Here is a 20,951-nt window from a genome sequence, read left to right as displayed (position 1 = left end):
TGTAACCCTTATCCAGTTCAGGGTCACGGTGGGTCCAGAGCCTACCTGGAATCATTGGGTGCAAGGCGGGAATACACCCTGGAGGGGGCGCCAGTCCTTCACAGGGCAACACACACTCACACATTCATTCACACCTACGGACACTTTTTTGAGTTGCCAATCCACCTACCAACGTGTGTTTTTGGACTGTGGGAGGAAACCGGAGCACCTGGAGGAAACCCACACAGACACGGGGAGAACACACCAACTCCTCACAGGCAGTCACTCGGAGGAAACCCACGCAGACACAGCGAGAACACACCAACTCCTCACAGACAGTCACCCGGAGGAAACCCACGCAGACACAGCGAGAACACACCACACTCCTCACTAGTGATGGAAATTTTTTTTTTTGGGGAGCCGGCTCTTTTGGCTCGGCTCTTCATAAAGAGCAGGCTCTTTCAGCTCCTAAATGGCTCTTTGTTTTACCACTTATTTCCACTGGTACAGAACAATATTACCTACATTTTACATGACTATATGGACAAAATATTATTGTTCAATATTAAAAATAAAGTGTTGCAATGGCCAATTGTTTTTATGGCTGTCTTGAAATAACTCACTGATTGCACTCACACATTCAGTTGTATAAATAACTGGATTTTTATTTAAACACCTTAATAATAAATCACTTGTAAACTCTGAAATATAGGCAATGGAACCCAAAAGGTAGGTATTACAAAATAGCTTATTAAATAATCATCTATTTCTGGGTAATAAAATAAACAAATACTCTGCAAAGTGCAAAACAGCAGCATTCAACTGTAGTGATTAATTGATTTAACATTTTCTTCAACTATTTTTTGGAAGGCAAATCTGTATTCAGGAAAACCAAGTGTCTCAGCTTGGAGGGGTTGATCCGGTTTCTTCTCTCTGTTATTATCTGCCCAGTTTTTGGAACGATTCTTTCAGAGGGTACTGATGTCGCTACAATAATATAAAACCGTACTTCCAGCATTGCATCCTCTGAGGGAACTCTTCTTGCAGTGTCCTCTGTGGCTTGCTTGTTGTTCTCTGATTGGTTGAATGACAAGCCTTAGAAAAAAATGGCTCAGTCTTGGACGGGAACCGGCTCTCATCGTTCACTTACAAGAACCAGCTTTTTGAACCGGTTCGTTTGCGACCGACACATCACTACTCCTCACAGACCCAGAGCAGGAATCGAACCCATAACCTCCAGGCCCCTGGAGCTGTGTGACAATACCTGCTGCGCCACCGTGCCACCCCACTCTGAATATCAAACATCAAAAAACTTGTCCTATTTTAGTTCAAATTACGTTTGCATGTGGTTTATAATCTGATTTAAATCCTCACTCATTTTGATAATTCAGAGTGTTTATTAGATACATTTTATTTGTAAATTTGTATGAACAGTTAAAGCTAAAAAGTGTTTCTTTCCCCTTTTTGGAGATTAGGGCCTAGCTCCTGTGTTGAAGCGGAGAGTAAACAGGGTGCTGCACCGTCTGGTGTGACTCCCTTTTCGGCACAAATGTCTCCTCAGGTAAAATAAACACTAGCATCAGATCTATTTCTATGTAACTTTCCAAAACAGACCATTCCCATTAGAATTCAGCTCTGTCAATGCAAAATTCATATGTGACATGTTATCTTACCATATATCTTACATGTGGTGTTAGACAAGCCTGATTTCAATGAAAAATAGTCTTGGTGAAATTCCAGTTAGGCAAATGTGACTTCACCAAACAATTGGCTAAATGTTTTGGTTTGGTTTGGTTTATTTATTTGTGTTATACTTCTTATGAGAATAATATGTGACAGCCAATTTAAGGCAGAATAGAGAGTGAGACAACAAATCAGAATGTCCTATTAGTCATTTGTTCCCTTTTGTTTCCTCAGGTGTCCTAGGCGTTGTGGTTTGACAAGTTTCTAAAGCTTACATGTGATGGACAGTTCTGATGGACCAGTGACTTCATGAACAACCTTCATAAAATCATGAACAGTGTACTCTGATTGATCGATCAATCTATCTATCCTTTTATCACATGTAAAGTATTTAGCCGACTCTCTTATTCAGAACAACTTGCTTTGTCATCCTATTCAGACAAGATAATAGGACTAGAATCCAAATAACATTGAACTAAGGTCCTGCTAGATATAGGAGTAATACCTAAAATGAGAGAAATAAAAAATTAACATATCATGCAGTATAATACAGCAGTAATTGCTGATGCCTGGGAAAGACAAAAACAGATGTAGTATTGCAACTCAAGACATTACAGTAAGTGCAGTATTGATTATGTACATATTCACAAATAGACAAATCTATTTGTAAATCTAAATGTAGGGCGGCACGGTGGCGCAGCAGGTAGTGTCACACAGCTCCAGGGACCTGGAGGTTGTGGGTTCGATTCCCGCTCCGGGTGACTGTCTGTGAGGAGTTGGTGTGTTGTCCGTGTGGGTTTCCTCCGGGTCCTCCGGTTTCCTTCCACAGTCCAAAAACACACGTTGGTAGGACACTCCAAAGTGTCTGTGTTGCCCTGTGAAGGACTGGCGCCCCCTCCAAGGTGTATTCCCCACCTTGCGCCCAATGATTCCAGGTAGGCTCTGGACCCACCATGACCCTAAATTGGATAAGCGGTTACAGATAATGAATGAATCTAAATGTATATGATTTCTTTTTAAGTAAAAACTTTCTACACATTTACCAGTCTCTCATGACAGAAAGGGGGTTTCCTCAATCTCATTACTGTCCAGATAGCAGACACATTTGGGCCTAATCTGTGCCAGTTTTGGCACGAACGACTCTATTGCTCAGTTACAGCACTGGCAAGTGTTGTGTGGGCCGGACATGGGCCAGCTGTCATGAAGCAGCTTGACTACGTTTACACCATGTGTTGTGTGGGCCAGCCAGTGTTAGTTAGGCCCCGATATGGTCCACAACACACCTGATATCTATTCTTTATAAGATGGAGCTGTGGCTCAGTTGAGGTAACCAGACTCACTCTGAGTCAACACTGCAATTCAAGGCCAAATGTGATCTATATAGAAACTGTAGATGGGGGCCACATTTGGGTGAAATATTTATTGTTATCTGTGGAAGTTTTGCCATGTCGCAGCATCACAGCATAGAAATCGACCTCCCTGGCTGCCTTTGATTGCCTTTGATATGTACAATAACAAAAGTGTATGAAGCAAGTATAAAATTGTCAGAGCACATATAGAATAATAAGTATTTAGCTAAGCAATATAAAACAAGAATTTTTGCTAATTATTTAAATATTAGAATCACTTTAATGTATTGGATTTAATTCCATTTATATATGTTGGTCTTAGATGATCCGTCACAACTAGCATGCCTTAAATCAGGGGACTTTTAAGTTGAAATACCGCCAACCACTCACTGGCGGCGAATTCAAGAATCAACTGACAGTTCAAACCGCAGAAGCCGCTGAAGGATGATATTTAGCGAGTGAGGGATGGGGTTGAGTGAGTGAACGTTAGTGAATTATGCAGTTTAATGAGAGATAAACTGAATGAATAAATGATGTTGAGGAGAAGGAGTAGCAGTAACAGCACGAAAAGCTGCACGAAGCGGAGGAGCAGCAGCGCGAACTTCGACGAGTTCGGCTTTGCGTTTATTAAAAGAAAAGAAAAACGGAACCACAGACATCATCATTACAGGTGAGGAACTCCACCTTCCGTTTAATGATTTAATCTTTAACAAAACATTATTACTCTTCCACAGTTAGCTGTCTGGTTATTTCGACGTTTATTATTTATAAATTTTATTAGTTTATAATTTTAAAATGTGTTGGTAAGGCTACGTGTTTTGAATAATTTTTCTTACTATTAAAATGGATTGGAAGTTAAAGAAAATTTCTTAAAATATAAAAATACTGGTTAATTTATAGCATTTACGACGACTACCTCCCTCATATCTACACTCATTGTACCATTTTATGAGCTCCATTGACCATACAGGAGCACTTTGTAGTTCTACAATTATAGACTGTACTTCTTTATCTGTTGCTCTTTCTTATCCCATTTTCACCCAGCTCTAGGTGCGCTGCTGTGTCTGATCCACTCAACACAACATACACTAGCACAACACCTCCACGTCAGTGTCACTCCAGCACTGAGAATGATCCAAACATACAATTTAGTATTTGGACTCAAAATGATGTAGCTGTATAATATTTTTTAATGTTTCTTTTCTCCAGTTATCCACAGCCAAATGCCCTGAAGGTCAAAGAGCTGTGTGAATCACTAAGCTATTGGAATAGCTCCAGCTTCATTTGCAGAAGTCAGGTATAGACCCTTACAGTAAATTTGCCTACAATCTGTGTATTTTAGAATATAACATAGGCTATATTTATGTATTGGAAACCCCCCCAGCCATTTACTTAATCATAATGATGATCTAATACCTCATAATTGAGATTACAAAATTGTGACTTAGCATTTTATGACTGAGACCCAGTCCTCATTGTTTAATAAATTACTATTCTTAATGATGTTTGTCATTATAATGTCAATAATAGTCACTGATCCATTTTTATTAACTGACATTTTTGTGTGTGTCTCATTTAACAGTCAAAATCTAAAATAATTTATGGGATTGCTTATTTAATTTTTGTTTCTTGGCGCTTAGATTGAGAGATTTATTCGCATTGGAATCCCTCCAGCTTTGCGAGGACGAGTATGGAGATGCCTGCTGGATATTGACACGGTCAGAGTGTCCAGTGACTTCAGCTATCAGGTACATCACAGTGGTCAGTCTGAGTTTCAGGGTTTTGCTGTTGCTGCTTTATTTCCTCAGTCTTCAAGCTTATTATGAATTTTAATTAATCAGTAGGGGAAAAAATACATTTCATGTATTAGGATTTTCTGCATGAAATGCTTCTTCACAGAGAAAATAATAGATAGAGATTTGCTCACAGTTGTGGTGATAGGAACCAGATTTCTTAAGCATTTCATGACCCTAATTACTCTTTAAAAATATAGCTATAATGCTAAAGATAAATCATACTACTTCTGTTCTTAAAATGACTTCAGAGGCACACATTTCGCACAAACCACCAGCATTTTCTGTGGATTTATTGATTCTATGATCTGTCGGAGCATATTTCTTTAATAATCAGAGTCTTTACTTGAGGAATGTGAATAGTTATGTTGTGTGATATGTTTGTGTCTCATTTCAGGTGTGTCTGAGTGAGATCCGGAAGCCTCTGGTGGATCTCGGCGTGAGCGAGTACCGCATCATCTCTGCCATCACCACACTGGGCGACAAAGAGAACGACCTGGGCTCAGGCCAATCACCTGACATCCACTGTTCAGCCACATTCAGCATGGACGTGGCTCTGTTCAGACAGATCGCCCTGGACCTGCGTGAGTTAAAATGATACTGACTGTCCACAGATTACCAGATTAAAGATAAAGGGTCCAGGTAAAAATGGTCGTAGTGATAGTGTGACCCATAAACAAGTGCTATGAGAAGGGAGCCTGAAACTGGAAAGCTGTTCAAACCCAAGGACTGGCTAAAGACAACTGACCAAATAAAATAACCTTGCTTTACCTTGACCAGAATTTGAGCAGCATACTGTTGTACCCTTTAGTAATCTATATATTCCCAACATTTAGTAGTGGTGCTTTTGTGCTGTTCCTAGTCTGGGATTGGTAGAAAAAAGACAAATTTCCAAGAAAGATGGATCAATATAATAATAAATGAATATAATAAACTTTAACAGATCCCAATAGTTTTTACAGTGCAATTACTAGGGTTTCATTCATCTTCCTTTCATTCATCTTTTTAGGATACAGTATATTTTTAGTTGAATCTGTTTTTGTATCTAGTGCAATTTGCTTATGTTCTATTTTTGATTGTCTTTTGTAGAGAGGTCTTTTCCAACACACCGCTCACTAATGGGAGACAGCCCTGAAGCCATAGAGGGCCAGGCCAAGCTTTTCAGAGTGCTTACTGCATATGCCAAATATAACCCTCAAATTGGGTACAGCCAAGGTGAGAGTGTATACTCAGTGTGTTTATGTGATATTATATGTGATTGAAATGTTTAATATGTGGACAACATACATGCTCAAATATTTGTTCAAACCTCACTTAATTAGCAATTTTACCTACACATGGGTGTAATGTCAGAATGCCCGTTGCCAAGCATCCGCTGGAGAGGTATAAAGATCCCTGGCCTGATTTGAAGTACATCAATTCAAAAATTACATCAAAAAATGTTTTTAGTTACCCCGTGCATCTAATCATGTATGCAAATGTTTTATAATTTGTTTTCTTTTCTCTTTATTTATATTATAATTTATAATAATATAAACCTTAATTACTTGCCTGGTTAAATACCCTAAATCTTAATTACTTGCCTGGTTAAATTAAAGGTTAAAATATAATTAACCGTTAAAATATAATAAAATAAAAAAGTGTTGGTTATCTACAATTTATCATCCAGTATTAGACCCTGACTGTAGAAGTAGATGCAGGTTGTACCCCGTCTGGGAAGAAATTATACTAGACGTTGGAACACTGCTGTAAGAAACAGATTACATACCACATCCACATGACTCTCACGAATGTGTTTGTGATTGAATGCAATTAGCTCCTCACAGCAGTGTTTCAACATCAAACTATTCCCAGAAGAGTACAAGCTGGTACGGCTGTTAATGGTGGATATACACTCTATTAACACCCTTAAATTCAGGAGACAATTTGGATGACCAGCTGTTTACAAATTATTGGTTTAAAAAAAAAATACATTTAGGAATGCTTAGCCATTGCGTGTTGGTCCACATTTGGATGATCCTTTTAATCATGCAAAAGAACGTAACTCATGCTGTGGGGGAATGAATCATTCTTTTTGCAGTAAAATAATAGGTCATTTTTAGATAATAAGAAATGGATAATTATTAAAATTTTACTGATATAAGGAGGCAGCAGGTAGTGTCGCAGTCACACAGCTCCAGGGACCTAGAGGTTGTGGGTTCAAATCCCCCTCTGGGTGACTGTCTGTGAGGAGTTTGGTGTGTTCTCCTTGTGTCTGCGTGGGTTTCCTCCTGGTGCTCTGGTTTCCTCCCACAATTCAAAAACCCACGTTGGTAGGTGGATTGGTGACGGCGTGCGTGTGTGTGTTGCCCTGTGGAGGACTGGCGCCCCCTCCAGGGTGTGTTTTCCGGCTATGCGCCCAATTATTCCAGGTAGGCTCTGGACCCACCGCGACCCTGAAATGGATAAATGGATAACGGTTACAGATAATGAATGAATGATATAAGCAGATTGGTTTATTTTTCACAAGATGGCAGTAGTGAACCATTTATGGAGTAAGTCTAAGTAATTTTATAAGCTTTAGTGTGCGTGTGCGCGTGTGTGTGTATAGTGGTTATCTCTATTTGTAGATTGTGCAGTTTGACAATGGCTTCTCTTCTGTCATCAGGAATGTCTTACATTGCTGCAGTTCTCCTCATGCTCCTGGGTGAGGAGGAATCATTCTGGGCTTTAGTGGTCCTTCTTGAGAATCCCAAATATTTGTCTGAACTTTTTGACTCATCACTTAAGAAGTAAGTTATTACAGAATGTCTTTATAGACTCTGGTAAGTTTGATTTGTAGAGAAAGAAATGTAATTAAATGATAACCAAGTTTTATTGTTTGCGGCACGGTGGTACAACCGGTATCATTGGTGTCGGACAGCTCCAGGGTTTTCTTCTTTCAGGTTTCCTCCCACTCTCCAATAACACGTTGGTAGGTTGATTGGCTGTTCCATAGCTGTGAGTGACTGTGTTCATAATTATTCTATTGTGAATTAGAAAAATAGTGGTAAATCTAGGGAAATAAAAGTTTGTTCTGTGACTATTATTTCCTAAAAGCTTACCTCTGCCTTGAATGAGAAAACAATCACACACAATCCTTATCTTGAAATTACCATTAACTACTCTCAAGCATTTGTCAGAATATTAGTAATCATTTCATGTTACATATTTAATCATGGAGACTGAATTATGCAGATATATTTAACAGTTGATTCCCCTTTAAACCCCTTTATTTCCTAGGATTCAGCATCAGGTGCTGGTGTTTCAGCACTTACTGAAGCACAGGAAACCACAGCTTTTCCAGCACCTGGTAATTATGAGAATATAATGACTTCGAATAGCACTTTGTCATTAAAGCTTTTCTGCCATTGCAAGGTTAAGACAGTGCTTAAAATACAGTTATTTGTAATGCTTATTTATGCTGCGATCACTGCTGGACCAGACTTACTTCACAGACAGTAACTGCTGAGCTTAGTTCACTTTTATTTATGTCTGAATAAGTGCATGTTGTATTGATCAGGACTTGGGGAGTGGGGAAACTAGATCATCACTCTTGATGATAACCTCAATGAATAGTTCCATTACTATAGCACCTTTCTTGCACTGTCTGACCCCTCACTGGCTCACTCCCTCAGCATCACTCTTCATTCTGACAGGAACAGCACTATTGCAGAAGGCCCTGATTTACACATTTTCTTAAAAGACAAAAGTGTCTACACCCATTCGCATATTTCATTAAAAAAAAAATACATTTTTAATTAGTCTGTCGTTCTCTCTCTGTCTGTCTCCCTCTCTTTCTGTCTCCCTCCCTCTCTGTATCTGTCTCTCTCCCTCTCTCTCTCTCTCTCTGTTTCTCTCTCTCCCTTTGTCTTTCTCTGTTTCCCTCTGTTTCTCTCTCTCTCTCTCCCTCTGTTTCTCTCTTTCCTACTGTTTCTCTCTCCCCCTGTCTCTCTCTCTCTCTCTCTCTATCTCTCTATCTCTCTCCAGGAGAACCTGGGTGTATCCTCTCTCCATTTTGTCATGCAGTGGTTCCTGACTCTCTTCACCTCTCTCCCCTGCTGGGACACAGTCCTGGCTATCTGGGATCTCTTCCTGCTTCATGGTATCCACTCCAGAAACTGTACTAAACTTCCTGTACCCTATTTCCTTCTGAGCTCATATTGTTCAGCCTTAAAGTAACTTCACTGCCATTGTTTTTTTTTTTTTGTAACCTATCTCTTAAGCCCAGGTTACTATGAGTCATTTTAGATGCAAATGCCAGCAGCATAACTCAGTGATAAACTCAGTGCTTTCTTTTAGATTAGAGCAATGCTAAATATCTTTTGATTAGAAACACTTGAGTTCACAGAGGCAAAATGCCTTTGATCTCAGTTTGCTTGCCAAATGCCATGCTGACCCTTGCACTGATTTTCTTTATCAAAGTGGCCAAAATATAACCAGGAAAATATGTGAATCTTAAAACAGAATTGCAGACATCATGCTGGAATTTGAGCCTTGCATGAGAAGGAGTTTAAGTGTTAGAATGGTGTCAAAAACCATTTGTTAGAGGTCTTGAAAACATCATTTAATGTCTGTCTGCCCTTCTCTGTCTTTTGCTCCCGCTCTCATTTTCTTACCTCTTTTTATTCTTGTTTCCTTTTTCTGTCTCTATAATTCTGTCTTGGTCTCACCCTGTCTGTCTGTGTCTCTGTCGCTCTTCCTGTGTAGGTCTGCTGGCAGTATTCCGTGCTGGGCTGACTATTTTGCAGCTATTGGAGTCTCGGGTGTTGAATATGACGGAGGAGGCGGCAGTGTTGCCCATGCTGCTGCGTGTGCCTGTGGATGTGTGAGTGTCTCATTCTGAGCCATATCTAAAATCTTCCTCACTGATCATCAGCACATTATGTTTAAGGTGGAAAAATTACTACTATAATTAGCAGTGGTGACATCATTATTATCATATTTCTCTCTTATCAAAGTTTACCATATTTCTCACAGTCAAACTCAAAAGGGAGGTGTTCATTTCAGGGTCAACATGAATGTGTTTTGTGGAGATAACGCTTGATATGGTAACCTGCCCATGGTTTCATCCAACAATGACCTGAAGAGATTGCATGGGCTTCAGTGATCTGACTTCCTACTTATATGTGAAACCCCTCATGTTTTGTGAATTTGTGAGGTCCTTTGAGTGCACTGCTTTGAATTAGTGGGGGGTGCGTTACCATGGCAACACTGCCATGCCCTTCTCTATTATACCCCTTGTTATGGTATGGTCCATGTAGATACTTCATTCCTTTTCGTTATTTATATCCTGCTTTGCACATGCGAATGTCCCCCCCCCCCCCCCCCCTTTTAGTAATCAGGCAAGCATCAGATGGCACAGGGTTGGATTCTGCGGTGGGAGAACATGAGTTCACCCATGTAGCACCCTGTGTGCTTTGTTGGACTCCTTACTCAATTGTAGAGGCAAATAAAGTAATTTGCTAGTTTCGATTTAGGGAGGGGAAGTATGTGGCATTGACATGCAGATGCCAGCCTTCACAAAGGCTCCACACATCAGGTTAAAGGCTTCATGTTGCTCTACTGGCACTGCCTCCATGCCAAGCAGGTCATGCCTAAGTGCTCCTCTCTGTTCCGTGGTCTCCGAGGCTTTCTGGACCCAGAGAACTGAAGCGGCAGAGACCAAATCTCTCCATTTCGTAAAAAACAATAATGGAATAGGAATAAAGAAAGAGGTAAATAAACCAAGCATTAAACTGTTCTGACTTTGGCCCTTTTGAGAATATTGTGTTTTGCTACATTTTATAAAAATGTAGTTTGGTGGAAAACCTATTTTACACTTTTCCCATTTACTCCAACTATTTTTCATTTCACCAGGAAATGTTTTGTGTTTTAAGTTACCACTGGAGGAATGAGTTTAATATAGTTCATACCCTGTGTATTTGCATTATGCAAATTGTATGTATCAATCAATAATGTAGTTTGACTTACTTTTGGGTTACAATTTGGGTTATCAATTTAAGAATAATTGAACTCTCAATTAGAGGAGAAATTGAGTATCATATGTTCGTGATTTACTCTGGAGGACAGCAAATGACTCAGCCAGCTGGCCTGGTGCTGTTTGCAGCAAAGTGGCTGTCTATCAGCTGCCAGAATGGCCTGTGTGGACATTATAGCCGTTCTACCACCGAACCACAGTGGTTCCCTGACTCTCTCTCTCTCTCTCTCTCTCTCTCTCTCTCTCTCTCCCTCTCTCTCTGTCTCTTCATCTGAATACGCCTTGTTCCATTCAGTCGCTGACCCGCTGCCCTCTGTCCTGCCTTGACAGCTCATTTGTTTGCTGCTTTTCAGTGACAGGGCACCTCAACCTCTTTCTCCCATCTCCTGCTCTTTACATAAGACTCACTGGGGGTTTTCACTGCTGACAGCAAGTTTTACTCAATCCTGAATGGGTATTCTGGAGCTCTTAACCTTTGCCTTTTGGAGCAGAGGGAGGGTGGGAATCTTATATTTTGTCTTTTTTTAATATGTGACACTGATTGGTGGAGTGATTAATGCGGCTGCCTTATTTTTGACATCACTGACTCAGCTCTTGCCAAAATATTTTTATAGGGTTTCAGTAAGGAGAGATTTGAAAAAGGGAGATTCCCAATAGATTATGTTGTTGTTACATTTATTTTACCAGTTACATACTGGACATGTTACACATAGATACTTGCATATCATTAAAGTCACATCAACACACAAAATTGTATCTCTAATATATCATTTTCATATATAAAATGTATGCATATGTTGGTGTGTGTTTTCTAGCTCACAGTACTCCATTCTGATTCCGGCTATATGGAGCACTGAGCTGCAGGAATGGGAGATCAACTGCATGAATTGTGTCATACAGGAAGAAACAGCTGAGGAAAATCACACAGGTACACACATGTACAAACACACATACACACAGTTCTCCCAGGGTGGCACCGTCATGAGTACGGTTGTAGATATTTCTGTAATGCCGGTTTCTTAGAAATAAATATGCTTGTTAAACTTATTGCAACTGACAAAAATTTTTCATCTTACTCTTGAACATATTTAAAATAAGTAGATTTTAGATTTTCACAGGATCCAGCTCCATCCTGTGTGACACTATGATACCAGTTTTCTGTGCAGTGGGCCTTTTACACTTGTAGGTCAAGTGTAATGGTCTGGTTGAAACACAGTAAAGGGCTTCAGCTGTGACTCTGTGTCCCCAGTGAATAGCCTTTATCAGAAGGGCCAGTGACAGCAGTGCCTTTGGACTGGATGGTTTGAAGAACATTTAAGTGGATTCTTTATGGGAACAAAATGTCAGTTGCATCTCGTGTTGGACTCAGGAGACAACGCTCCTTCCAGAGCACAAAGCCCACTCTGTCTGCACTCAGTTCCGAAAGACTAAGACCGTTCACAAAGAGCTAATGCAATTTAGATTTTTGATGTTACACATTTGTAGCTTGAGAAATTTTAAGTATATTTTGTTAATAGTAAGTATGGTCCAATTAAAACCCAGATTAGCCATAACATTAAAACCGGCTGCCTAATCTCGTGCATGTGCCTTTTGTGCTGCTAAATCAGCTCCCACTCATTGGTGAAATAAGTTAAATTAATTTTCTTTTTTTTATTATTGTCACAGTTGAGAACAAGCAGAGATAAAATTTTTGGTTTTTTTTGTCTAGAGAAGTCTTTGAAAGAGTGATTTGGTACGTTTGTGATCAAACTAAAATTATGGAACATATTTCATAAGAATGCTGCCATGACTCCTGTCATATTAATAAAATAATTATCAGTGAAGACGTTTTTTTAAATTAGTTACTGAAATGAATCGTCAAAAAGCTCCTTCATTATGTTCTGTCCTTGTCTATGATTACTCTTACATAAGCTCCTTCCCCCTGAGTAAGCGCTATGCTGTCTGAGCACATCTCTGACACTCTGGGGTATTTCTATCTCCTGATACTCAGCTGCACACAGCTGTCCTCAATAACCTTTTTCCTCTTTACAAGAGATGACACCGATCTGATTGCCAGTCCTGCTGTCAAATAAAATCCCGGATTGCTTATCATAGGAGGAAAAGAATCCAAACAGTAACAAAATATCGTACGGAGTTCCTCTTTTACTGCAGTCACGGCTAATGATCCACTTGGAAGTTTTTTTTTAATTAGATGTGAGGATTTGTTGACACTCAGCTCCAGAAATTTCAGGCAGTTCAGGCAGTGATGTTGGAGAATTTTTTTGTTGTTGTTTTTGTTCACCAATACGAGTCCAGCTAATTCTAAAAGTATTAAGTGGTGCTTCGTTACTCCAGAGAGTGTTATTCTACTGCTCCACAGCCCAATACCATGTCCAAGGGTACAACTTGATGTAGCTTAATTCAGTATATGTGGTTTCCATAAAATTGTGGACGTATAGTTTATATAATATGAGTGTGTCCTTTGCCTCTAAATGGTTATGGAGCTGTTTATGATGGATGCATTAAAGGGAAACAGGGCAGACAGGGTATGGGATGGTGTCTAGTAGGCAGGTGGAAAGATTACTGGATGTATGTATTGATCTTTCCTGCATTCCTCTTCCCCAGTCTCTTTCTCTACATGATATTTAAGGAGCAATCTGTATTTATTTTATATGTGATATAATATGTGATATTTCTGAAAGTGATTGTCTATTTATTTATTTATTCATTCATTCATTATCTGTAACCGCTTATCCAGTTCAGGGTCGCGGTTGGTCCAGAGCCTACCTGGAATCATTGGGCGCAAGGCGGTAATACACCCTGGAGCGGGTGCCAGTCCTCCACATGGCAACATAGACACACAAACACATTCACACCTAAGGACACTTTGAGTCGCCAATCCACCTACCAATGTGTGTTTTTGGACTGTGGGAGGAAACCGGAGCACCCGGAGGAAACCCACGCAGACACAGGGAGAACACACCAACTCCTCACAGACAGTCACCCAGAGCGGGAATCGAACCCACAACCTCCAGGTCCCTGGAGCTGTGTGACTGCGACACTACCTGCTGCGCCACCGTGCCACCCTTATTTATTTAATTATATCATATTTAATTTGTTTTTGTAAGTTGTATTTTAGGAAATTGCTTTGTAGTCTGTGAATTAACCGGTTTATGCTCCACAGTGCCAGTCTCCTTCAAACTGGTTTAGTATACTATCCCTAATGCCTCTAGCTGTCAGTACAATTGCTGTTTCAAAATTCAGTGTAGAAAATGACTGATTGCCCCTTTAAACCTCTCACAACTTTGAGTACATCTTTTTTCTCTTGACCCAAGCTGTAGTGCTTTGCTTGGTGTGATTTATTTAGCTGTTTTGTGCATGGAGTTCTCCTGTGATTTACAGCGGTGGTAGCTCTGGAGCAGACACACTTTTCTGCGTCTGCCTTCTGTGACTCAACACATTTTAATGCAGGTGGAACTCCCAGACGCTCTGACTGTGTGTTGTGTGGAGTACACATAGTGGTGTGTAAAGTTAATTGAAAGGCGTGTGTGTGTGTCTTCTAAGTGAAGACAGTGTGAGTCACCGTGAGCCATCTGCTGAGCTGCCAGCCTTCATTACTCTGTTAGCACTGTAGCGCAATAAGAATGAGCTCAGAGGCCCTCTCTCACAAATTCGCACACACACTCATACCCCCCAAACACACCACCCATCCTGACTGAAGCACCTGTTAACTGGGAAACCACTGAATGACCACAGCTCACAGATGTCTATCTGTGGTTTCAGTGATTTAACAGTGCTAAATACAGCACTCTTCAGATTAATAGCCTTTGATCCTGATCTGATCTTAGTTTTGGCACTTTAGTGACCTCACAGCTGCCAGAGGCTGTGTGATGTGCAGGTGCTGCTATTAACACACACAATTTACACTACATCAGCCTGTTTTTCTTTTCATTTTTTGTCTTCCACATCCATGTGCCAGAATTTACACTGAGGTCACTGAAATGGCATCTGCATAGGAAAGGCTTACAGTGCATATCCCAGGTTTTAAAGCTAGTCATGGAATAAAGCACAAGTCTGTGAGATTTTTCCATTGAAGCTCAGTAGTAAGTAAAAAGAAAAAACATAATAATTCACTCCCATTGTAATAGTTAAGTAGGAAAATTAGAACAATTTGGCAAAAACTGTCACAACACGGTTTCAGTTTTCAACGAATGTCTAAGTTATTTATTTTAATTCAATTTATTTTATATATTTATGTGAATGTGGCAGAGTTAGTCTCTGGTTTTAGTTACAAATTAAAAGCCAATGTCATCAGCTTGATAACCACTATATAACACTATATTAAAAAAAAAAAAAAATATATATATATATATATATATATATATATTGTGTGTGTGTGTTTTTTAATGCTTAATAATTTGTGCTCTCACTTTATTCAACTTATAAAGTATACCAATAATGCTTGGTTTTAATCGAGAAGACTGTCCCAAAATTGCTACATCTGCATTTGTACCCTCTGTCCTTCTGTTTTATGAACTGACTCATTGGAAGGGGTCCAAGCCCATGTAAAATTTTTACAAATATATATTTATTTATTTAAATAATTAGGGTATGATTTGTGGGGAGCATGTGAACCATCCGTTTATAATCCTAATTACTGTTAAAAACAAAAAATATATATATTATCTGTAAAACTTATATGTGGGGTAAGAATACTTGGCAGAGTTTGGTGCAAAGAGTGCAGAATTTATATTCTGCTTGTATGAGTGTGATGGTCTGCTCCGTCTCACAGTGCAACAGCAACATCAGCACAACACCAGCATGCTCTCGCTCTCTCACAGTGACTCAGCTTCTTTCTCTCTCAGATTAATAAGCTGCTGTTATACTGCTTTTAGCTGGGTCCTCCAATCCTGTAACTCTATAATAACTTATGCAGTGTTATGTTAAACACAGGCTTTGGTCACCCACAGATAAGTGAGCAATCAGGTTCAGCTTTTACTCTTTTTGATAAAACTGTTCTTTTGAGACAGTAGTCTACATGAAAAGATAAAACAGTTTTAATACTCTTTGCATATTTTTAATGCAACCTTGAAATATCCTTTTGTATGCAAACACAGTGTCAGCTATAATCTTGCAGAAAGAGCAGATTGGTCCTTTGAGTCTGACTTCTCCGTCCCTGAACAACACTCTGCTGAAGGCTGAATGTTTTCAGTAACCTGAGCCCTCCCGCTGGACAAGCTTAATCTAATAGCCTCTCAGCTCGGGGTCAGCAGAGACATTTCCAAATCGGTGCATATGCAGATCTGGCACAAACTGCCAAAGTTTAATTTTAGTTTAAATTTTAGGGTTTAGTGAGGTGAGAGAGGGAACGGTTTTAGTGAAGGAGCTTAGGCCCGAGCCCAAATGGGTTAGAGAGGTGAAATTCCTCTTTTCTGCTGCAGCTGTATCTTTTTAAAACTGGCCCAAAGCTGTTAACAACAAAAGGTTTTGCATCTCCCTAAAAGCTTTCCCCATCGTTCGGTTACACTTTAAGGACGTTTAATACTCCTTGGATTATAAAAGAAGTGTTAAATGCTGAAGGATTTAACAGCTATATGAGTAATTTAAGCTCTGGAGGAATGTCTGTTGTGTTTACATATTCAAACTTTCTGGACCATACCAAACACTTTGGAATCTCAGTAATTAAAATTTCTTGTTTAGTTTTGTTGATTTTTTTATTTATTTTTTTTTAAGTGCTAATTTGTTGGCTTCCTCACTGTATTCTTTTTCCTTCTTGTCTTCATCCTCTCTTTTTCTCATTTCTATGTACTCTAGATTTGCATCAATCTTTTCCCTTTACAAGGTTTCATTTGCTGTTGTACAAAAAAAGACCAGGTAAAACTGAAACACCTGAAAACCTTTTAGAAAGTTTTGGTCCTTGGAACTTGCTGTATAGAATAGTGCTGCAAATACTTTATATGAAAGAGAAGAAATAAAGATGAAAAATGATGACGGCAGAAGCTTGAAGGAATTAATGCTTTGCTCCTCTCTGGCCGGCCGCTGTGGCCTTGTGCTTGACTCTGTTCGCCATGCGTCATAAGCAGCTGGATATTTTTATATCCCTTCATGAAAATGACAAGGTCTTTTCCAAATGATGAGCAGCAGCCTCTGGCAGCTGTGTACGACATCTGGAGATGTTTGTGTGTGTGTGTGTGTGTTTCTCTCTCTGTCTGTCTCTTTCACTCTCTGTCACTGTCTGTCTCTCTTTCTCCCTCTCTCACTCACTCAATCTGATCCTCTTATAGAGGCCGATTCAGCACATGCTTAGCCTTCAATAATAAAAACAGATTTAAAGATGCACACCCTCACACATAGAAACACTTTTGAAAACATGAACGCAATGAAACTTAGTCAGGTGTCAGAAGCTTGGATTACATTCAAAAATTACAAACAAACCCCAAAATGATTTTTGGAAATAAACTTTGGATGACATTGATTCTTGTGATTAAGGGAGGTATCGAAATTCAGAGGCAGAATAATTTTTACTGCCTCTTGCAACCTCTCTATAGCGGTGATGCAGTCCAGAAACACAGGGACATACAGACAGTGCTCCCCTTAATGAGGGCTTAAACATCATTGTTTATATACAAAACTCCTTTCTAAAATGCTTGGCACATTTTGACTTTAGTGATATTTTAGCTTTTCCATCTCAGAGCATAAAGATCTTGAAATTTGGGCTTTTTCCATTCAGGTTATATGTGCATTTTTTTTTTTTATTTGCAACAACGTTGTGGGTGGAAACCCCACTAGATACACCACACACTTCTAATCTTTTTTGTGTGTTTTTCTCATGTACACTTTCACTTTTACAACATTCTCTCTCTTGCGCCTCTAATTTTCCATGTGTTTTATCAGCTCTCTAAACACTCACACTGAACTTTGCCTTTAACATTATTGTCACTACACAGCAGAATGTACTAAATCTAAAATCTCTCCACAGGAATGTTGTTCAGATGAAAAATGCTGAAACCATTCATTCTACTTCTAATTCCTAAAGGGTCAAAAGAAGCATTATAACAAGCTAAAGAGGGTAAATTATAGACCATCCCCACAGTCCTCAGTGTAGAGCTGTTATCAGTAATTATAACAAAATAAGAGAAGAGCAGACTCCAGATCAGAGCAAGATTAAATATGAAGCTGATTATCCATCCTCCAACCACATTTTCTCTTCATTCTGAATATCTTCCAAGGGTTTGGTTCTTGGGTTTACCCCCGATCCAAGTTCAGGCTTTAAGGGTTTAATGATTTCCTATAATAAATTAAATGCATCAGATTTGCTCTTGCCTGTGGAGTTCATTGAGTTCACTAATGGCTCTGTTGATGCTTTCCCTCCTTACATTCATTTAGCTCTCAGTGCAGAGATAATTCACTCTGGTACTTCGGCTGTGTAAGATAACAAAGCTCAAACAATACATATCTTGTGTTTGTAATGTTATGACGTATTTGTTATCAGGGTAAAACTACTGTGCATTGTTTAACATAGTACTCACACAGAGTTTTAGTCAGCATGACAAAATTCAGCAATACACATTGTGTCTAAAATCCCTAACTGATCACACACACTCTCACAGACTGTTTCTTTTTGAGTCCTGAAGCGTATTTATTTGGATGAGCTCTTTCATCCGCTATATTTGACTTTTCATTTATATTTCCAGCTTGTCGAATAGTATGGTGTTTGTTTGTTCACCTTTAACTAAAATATTGTGTGTGCATTTGTTCTGTAAGTGGATGTTAGACCTCCATGGCTTTTCAATCTCAGTGCTTTAATCTCTGCTGTCTAATCTCAAATCTAAATGTATAAACAATACCTAAAGATTACAAAGCATTATACTGGTAGTTATATGTCATACTCCATCAAGAAACCACACATTCTTCTATAATTTACAATAGCAAAAGCCATGAATTATAAATGAGCCTGTTGCTTTGAACGTTGAGCTGGTTTAAGCAGTAAATAGGCAACTATACATGAGAGATTTCATATTGGTGTTTAATTATGATGATTAATTTAGATGAACTGTAACTAAATTTGGGCGTCATGGTGGTGCAGCAGGTAGTGACGCAGTCACACAGCTCCAGGGACTTGGAGGTTGTGGGTTCGATTCCCGCATGACTGTCTGAGGAGTTTGGTGTGTTCTCCCTGTGTCTGCGTGGGTTTCCTCCGGGTGACTGTCTGTGAGCAGAGTGGCGTATTTTCCCTGTGTCTGCGTGGGTTTCCTCCGGGTGAATGTCTGTGAGGAGTGTGGCGTGTTCTCCCTGTGTCTGCGTGGGTTTCCTCCGGTTGACTGTCTGTGAGGAGTGTGGTGTGTTCTCCCTGTGTCTGCGTGGGTTTGCTCCAGGTGACTGTCTGTGAGGAGTGTGGTGTGTTCTCCCTGTGTCTGCGTGGGTTTTCTCCAGGTGACTGTCTGTGAGGAGTGTGGTGTGTTCTCCCTGTGTCTGCGTGGGTTTCCTCCGGGTGTTCCGCTTTCCTCCCACAGTCCAAAAACACACGTTGGTAGGTGGATTGGCGACTCAAAAGTGTCCATAGGTGTGAATGTGTGTGTGTGTGTGTCTGTGTTGCCCTGAGAAGGAGTGGCGACCCTCCAGGGTGTATTTCTGCCCTGCGCTCAATGATTCCAGGTAGGCTCTGGACCCAGCGTGACCCTGAACTGGATAAGCGCTTACAGATAATGAATGAATGAATGAATGTAACTAAATTTCTGACCTTTCTGTTTTATGCCTGTTGTCAAGAGCTTGTCACAAATCTGTTTGAAATTCATGCAAGCCAATTTTTCCCTGCCACCACCAGGGGAAAGATATAAAGTTGACAGTACTGAAGAAGGCTTTGATGAAGCTTTGATTTTAGAGATGGACTGATAAGTGAGTTTGCAAGTTCATGTAACTTACTGTCAGAATATACTTCAACCTGAACTATAATTATTGGCATTTCTAAAAAAGTTCTTTCAACTTATACATTTCCGACTTTGGTGAAGTCCCATCACTCTTTTTAATTTGAGGGTAGAGTTCACCTTAAAGTCACTATACTTGATGCCAGATGTTGGTTTGAGGGGTATCGGTCTAACCCAGCACTGAGTGGTGGAACTGTGTTTTCTGATTTGATAGAGATTGATCAAACACATTTGAAGTGAGTTGGAGAGGCTCCCAAACCAATGCCATCATGTGCTCATAGGAATGTTCCATCATTCAGAGTGGCGCATCAGTGACAAGTGAATTTTAAAATGTAACAGGTGAAGAAGCCCTTTTTAAAGGATCCTTTTAGCAGTAATTAGGGGGAGGATCTTCCTGTTTTAAGAACCTATTGATCAGCATTATTTCTGAAGTTCAGCTTCAAAGCTTTGTCTTATGTGCCTAATGAACACAGGGTTCCTTTTGTCTAATCGGGGGGTATAAACGGTAACCTAAAGGCTTCTCTTTGAGTGGAACAAAGATGTGAAACTGGCTCTTGAGCTCAGCTGGAAACAGGTGTGTGAGCTCCAGCTCTATCACCTCGTCTGAAATGAAACAGAAGGGTGAAGGTTTTTGCTTTGTTCATTACAGATCAGTTAGTGGTCACTGACTTACTTTAATTCTCTGCCAACTGAGTGTTGTTGTTTTTTGCAGTTAAAAACAGAACTTATTCAGTGCTTCTGTGGATACGTTGCTGTACCTGATACTAGGACCTGAAAAACTTAAACTTGTGCTGCTGTAGTTTTTTTGGTTGTTCGTCCATTCTCAGTCCAGCAGTCACGTTGAAGGGTTTAAAATCTCTAGCAGCCCTGCTGTTTCTGAGCCACTCATACCAGCACGACACACACTTACCACCACCACCACCATGTCAGTGTCACTGCGGAGCTGAGAATGATCCACCACCCAAATAATACCTGCTATACAGGAGTCCTGTGGGGGTCCTGACTATTAAAGAGCAGGGTGAAATGGGGATATATTGTAGATAAAATGTTTGCAGACCAGTGTTTGTTTAGTGTATTATGTAATATATAAATGATATTATTTTTATTGTTCATATAATTCATATTAATCTGTTTTGCTTTATTAAATCTTATGCATCTTTATCATTTGTTCTGTTCACAGAGTTTTAGGCTGCTCCTTTTCCTTTCAGTTTCTCTCCTTTTTCTTTTTCACTAATCTGTTTCTCAC

At 39.7% G+C, this 20,951-nt stretch overlaps 1 protein-coding gene across 2 annotated transcripts in view; it reads left to right on the top strand.

Moving 5' to 3' along the window:
• Positions 1–3,230: 3,230 nt before the first annotated feature.
• si:ch211-266k8.4 (USP6 N-terminal-like protein) overlaps positions 3,231–20,951 on the top strand; it is a 42,630-nt gene continuing 24,909 nt past the window's right edge. Inside the window, exons 1-10 of one of the 2 annotated variants that reach the window (XM_066649351.1) lie at positions 3,231–3,681; positions 4,221–4,308; positions 4,652–4,759; positions 5,202–5,388; positions 5,894–6,019; positions 7,452–7,575; positions 8,066–8,135; positions 8,813–8,927; positions 9,533–9,650; positions 11,618–11,730. In XM_066649351.1, coding sequence (XP_066505448.1) covers positions 3,542–3,681; positions 4,221–4,308; positions 4,652–4,759; positions 5,202–5,388; positions 5,894–6,019; positions 7,452–7,575; positions 8,066–8,135; positions 8,813–8,927; positions 9,533–9,650; positions 11,618–11,730 — 1,189 coding nt within the window. In that variant the 5' untranslated portion in view covers positions 3,231–3,541. The remainder of the gene's footprint in view (positions 3,682–4,220; positions 4,309–4,651; positions 4,760–5,201; positions 5,389–5,893; positions 6,020–7,451; positions 7,576–8,065; positions 8,136–8,812; positions 8,928–9,532; positions 9,651–11,617; positions 11,731–20,951) is intronic. The other variant, XM_066649352.1, reaches the window with a different exon arrangement.

This window comes from Hoplias malabaricus, chromosome 17 (genome assembly GCF_029633855.1).
Source record: "Hoplias malabaricus isolate fHopMal1 chromosome 17, fHopMal1.hap1, whole genome shotgun sequence".
In the NCBI taxonomy this organism is placed as follows: Eukaryota; Metazoa; Chordata; class Actinopteri; order Characiformes; family Erythrinidae; genus Hoplias; species Hoplias malabaricus.
This window is presented reverse-complemented; position numbering and strand designations above follow the sequence as displayed.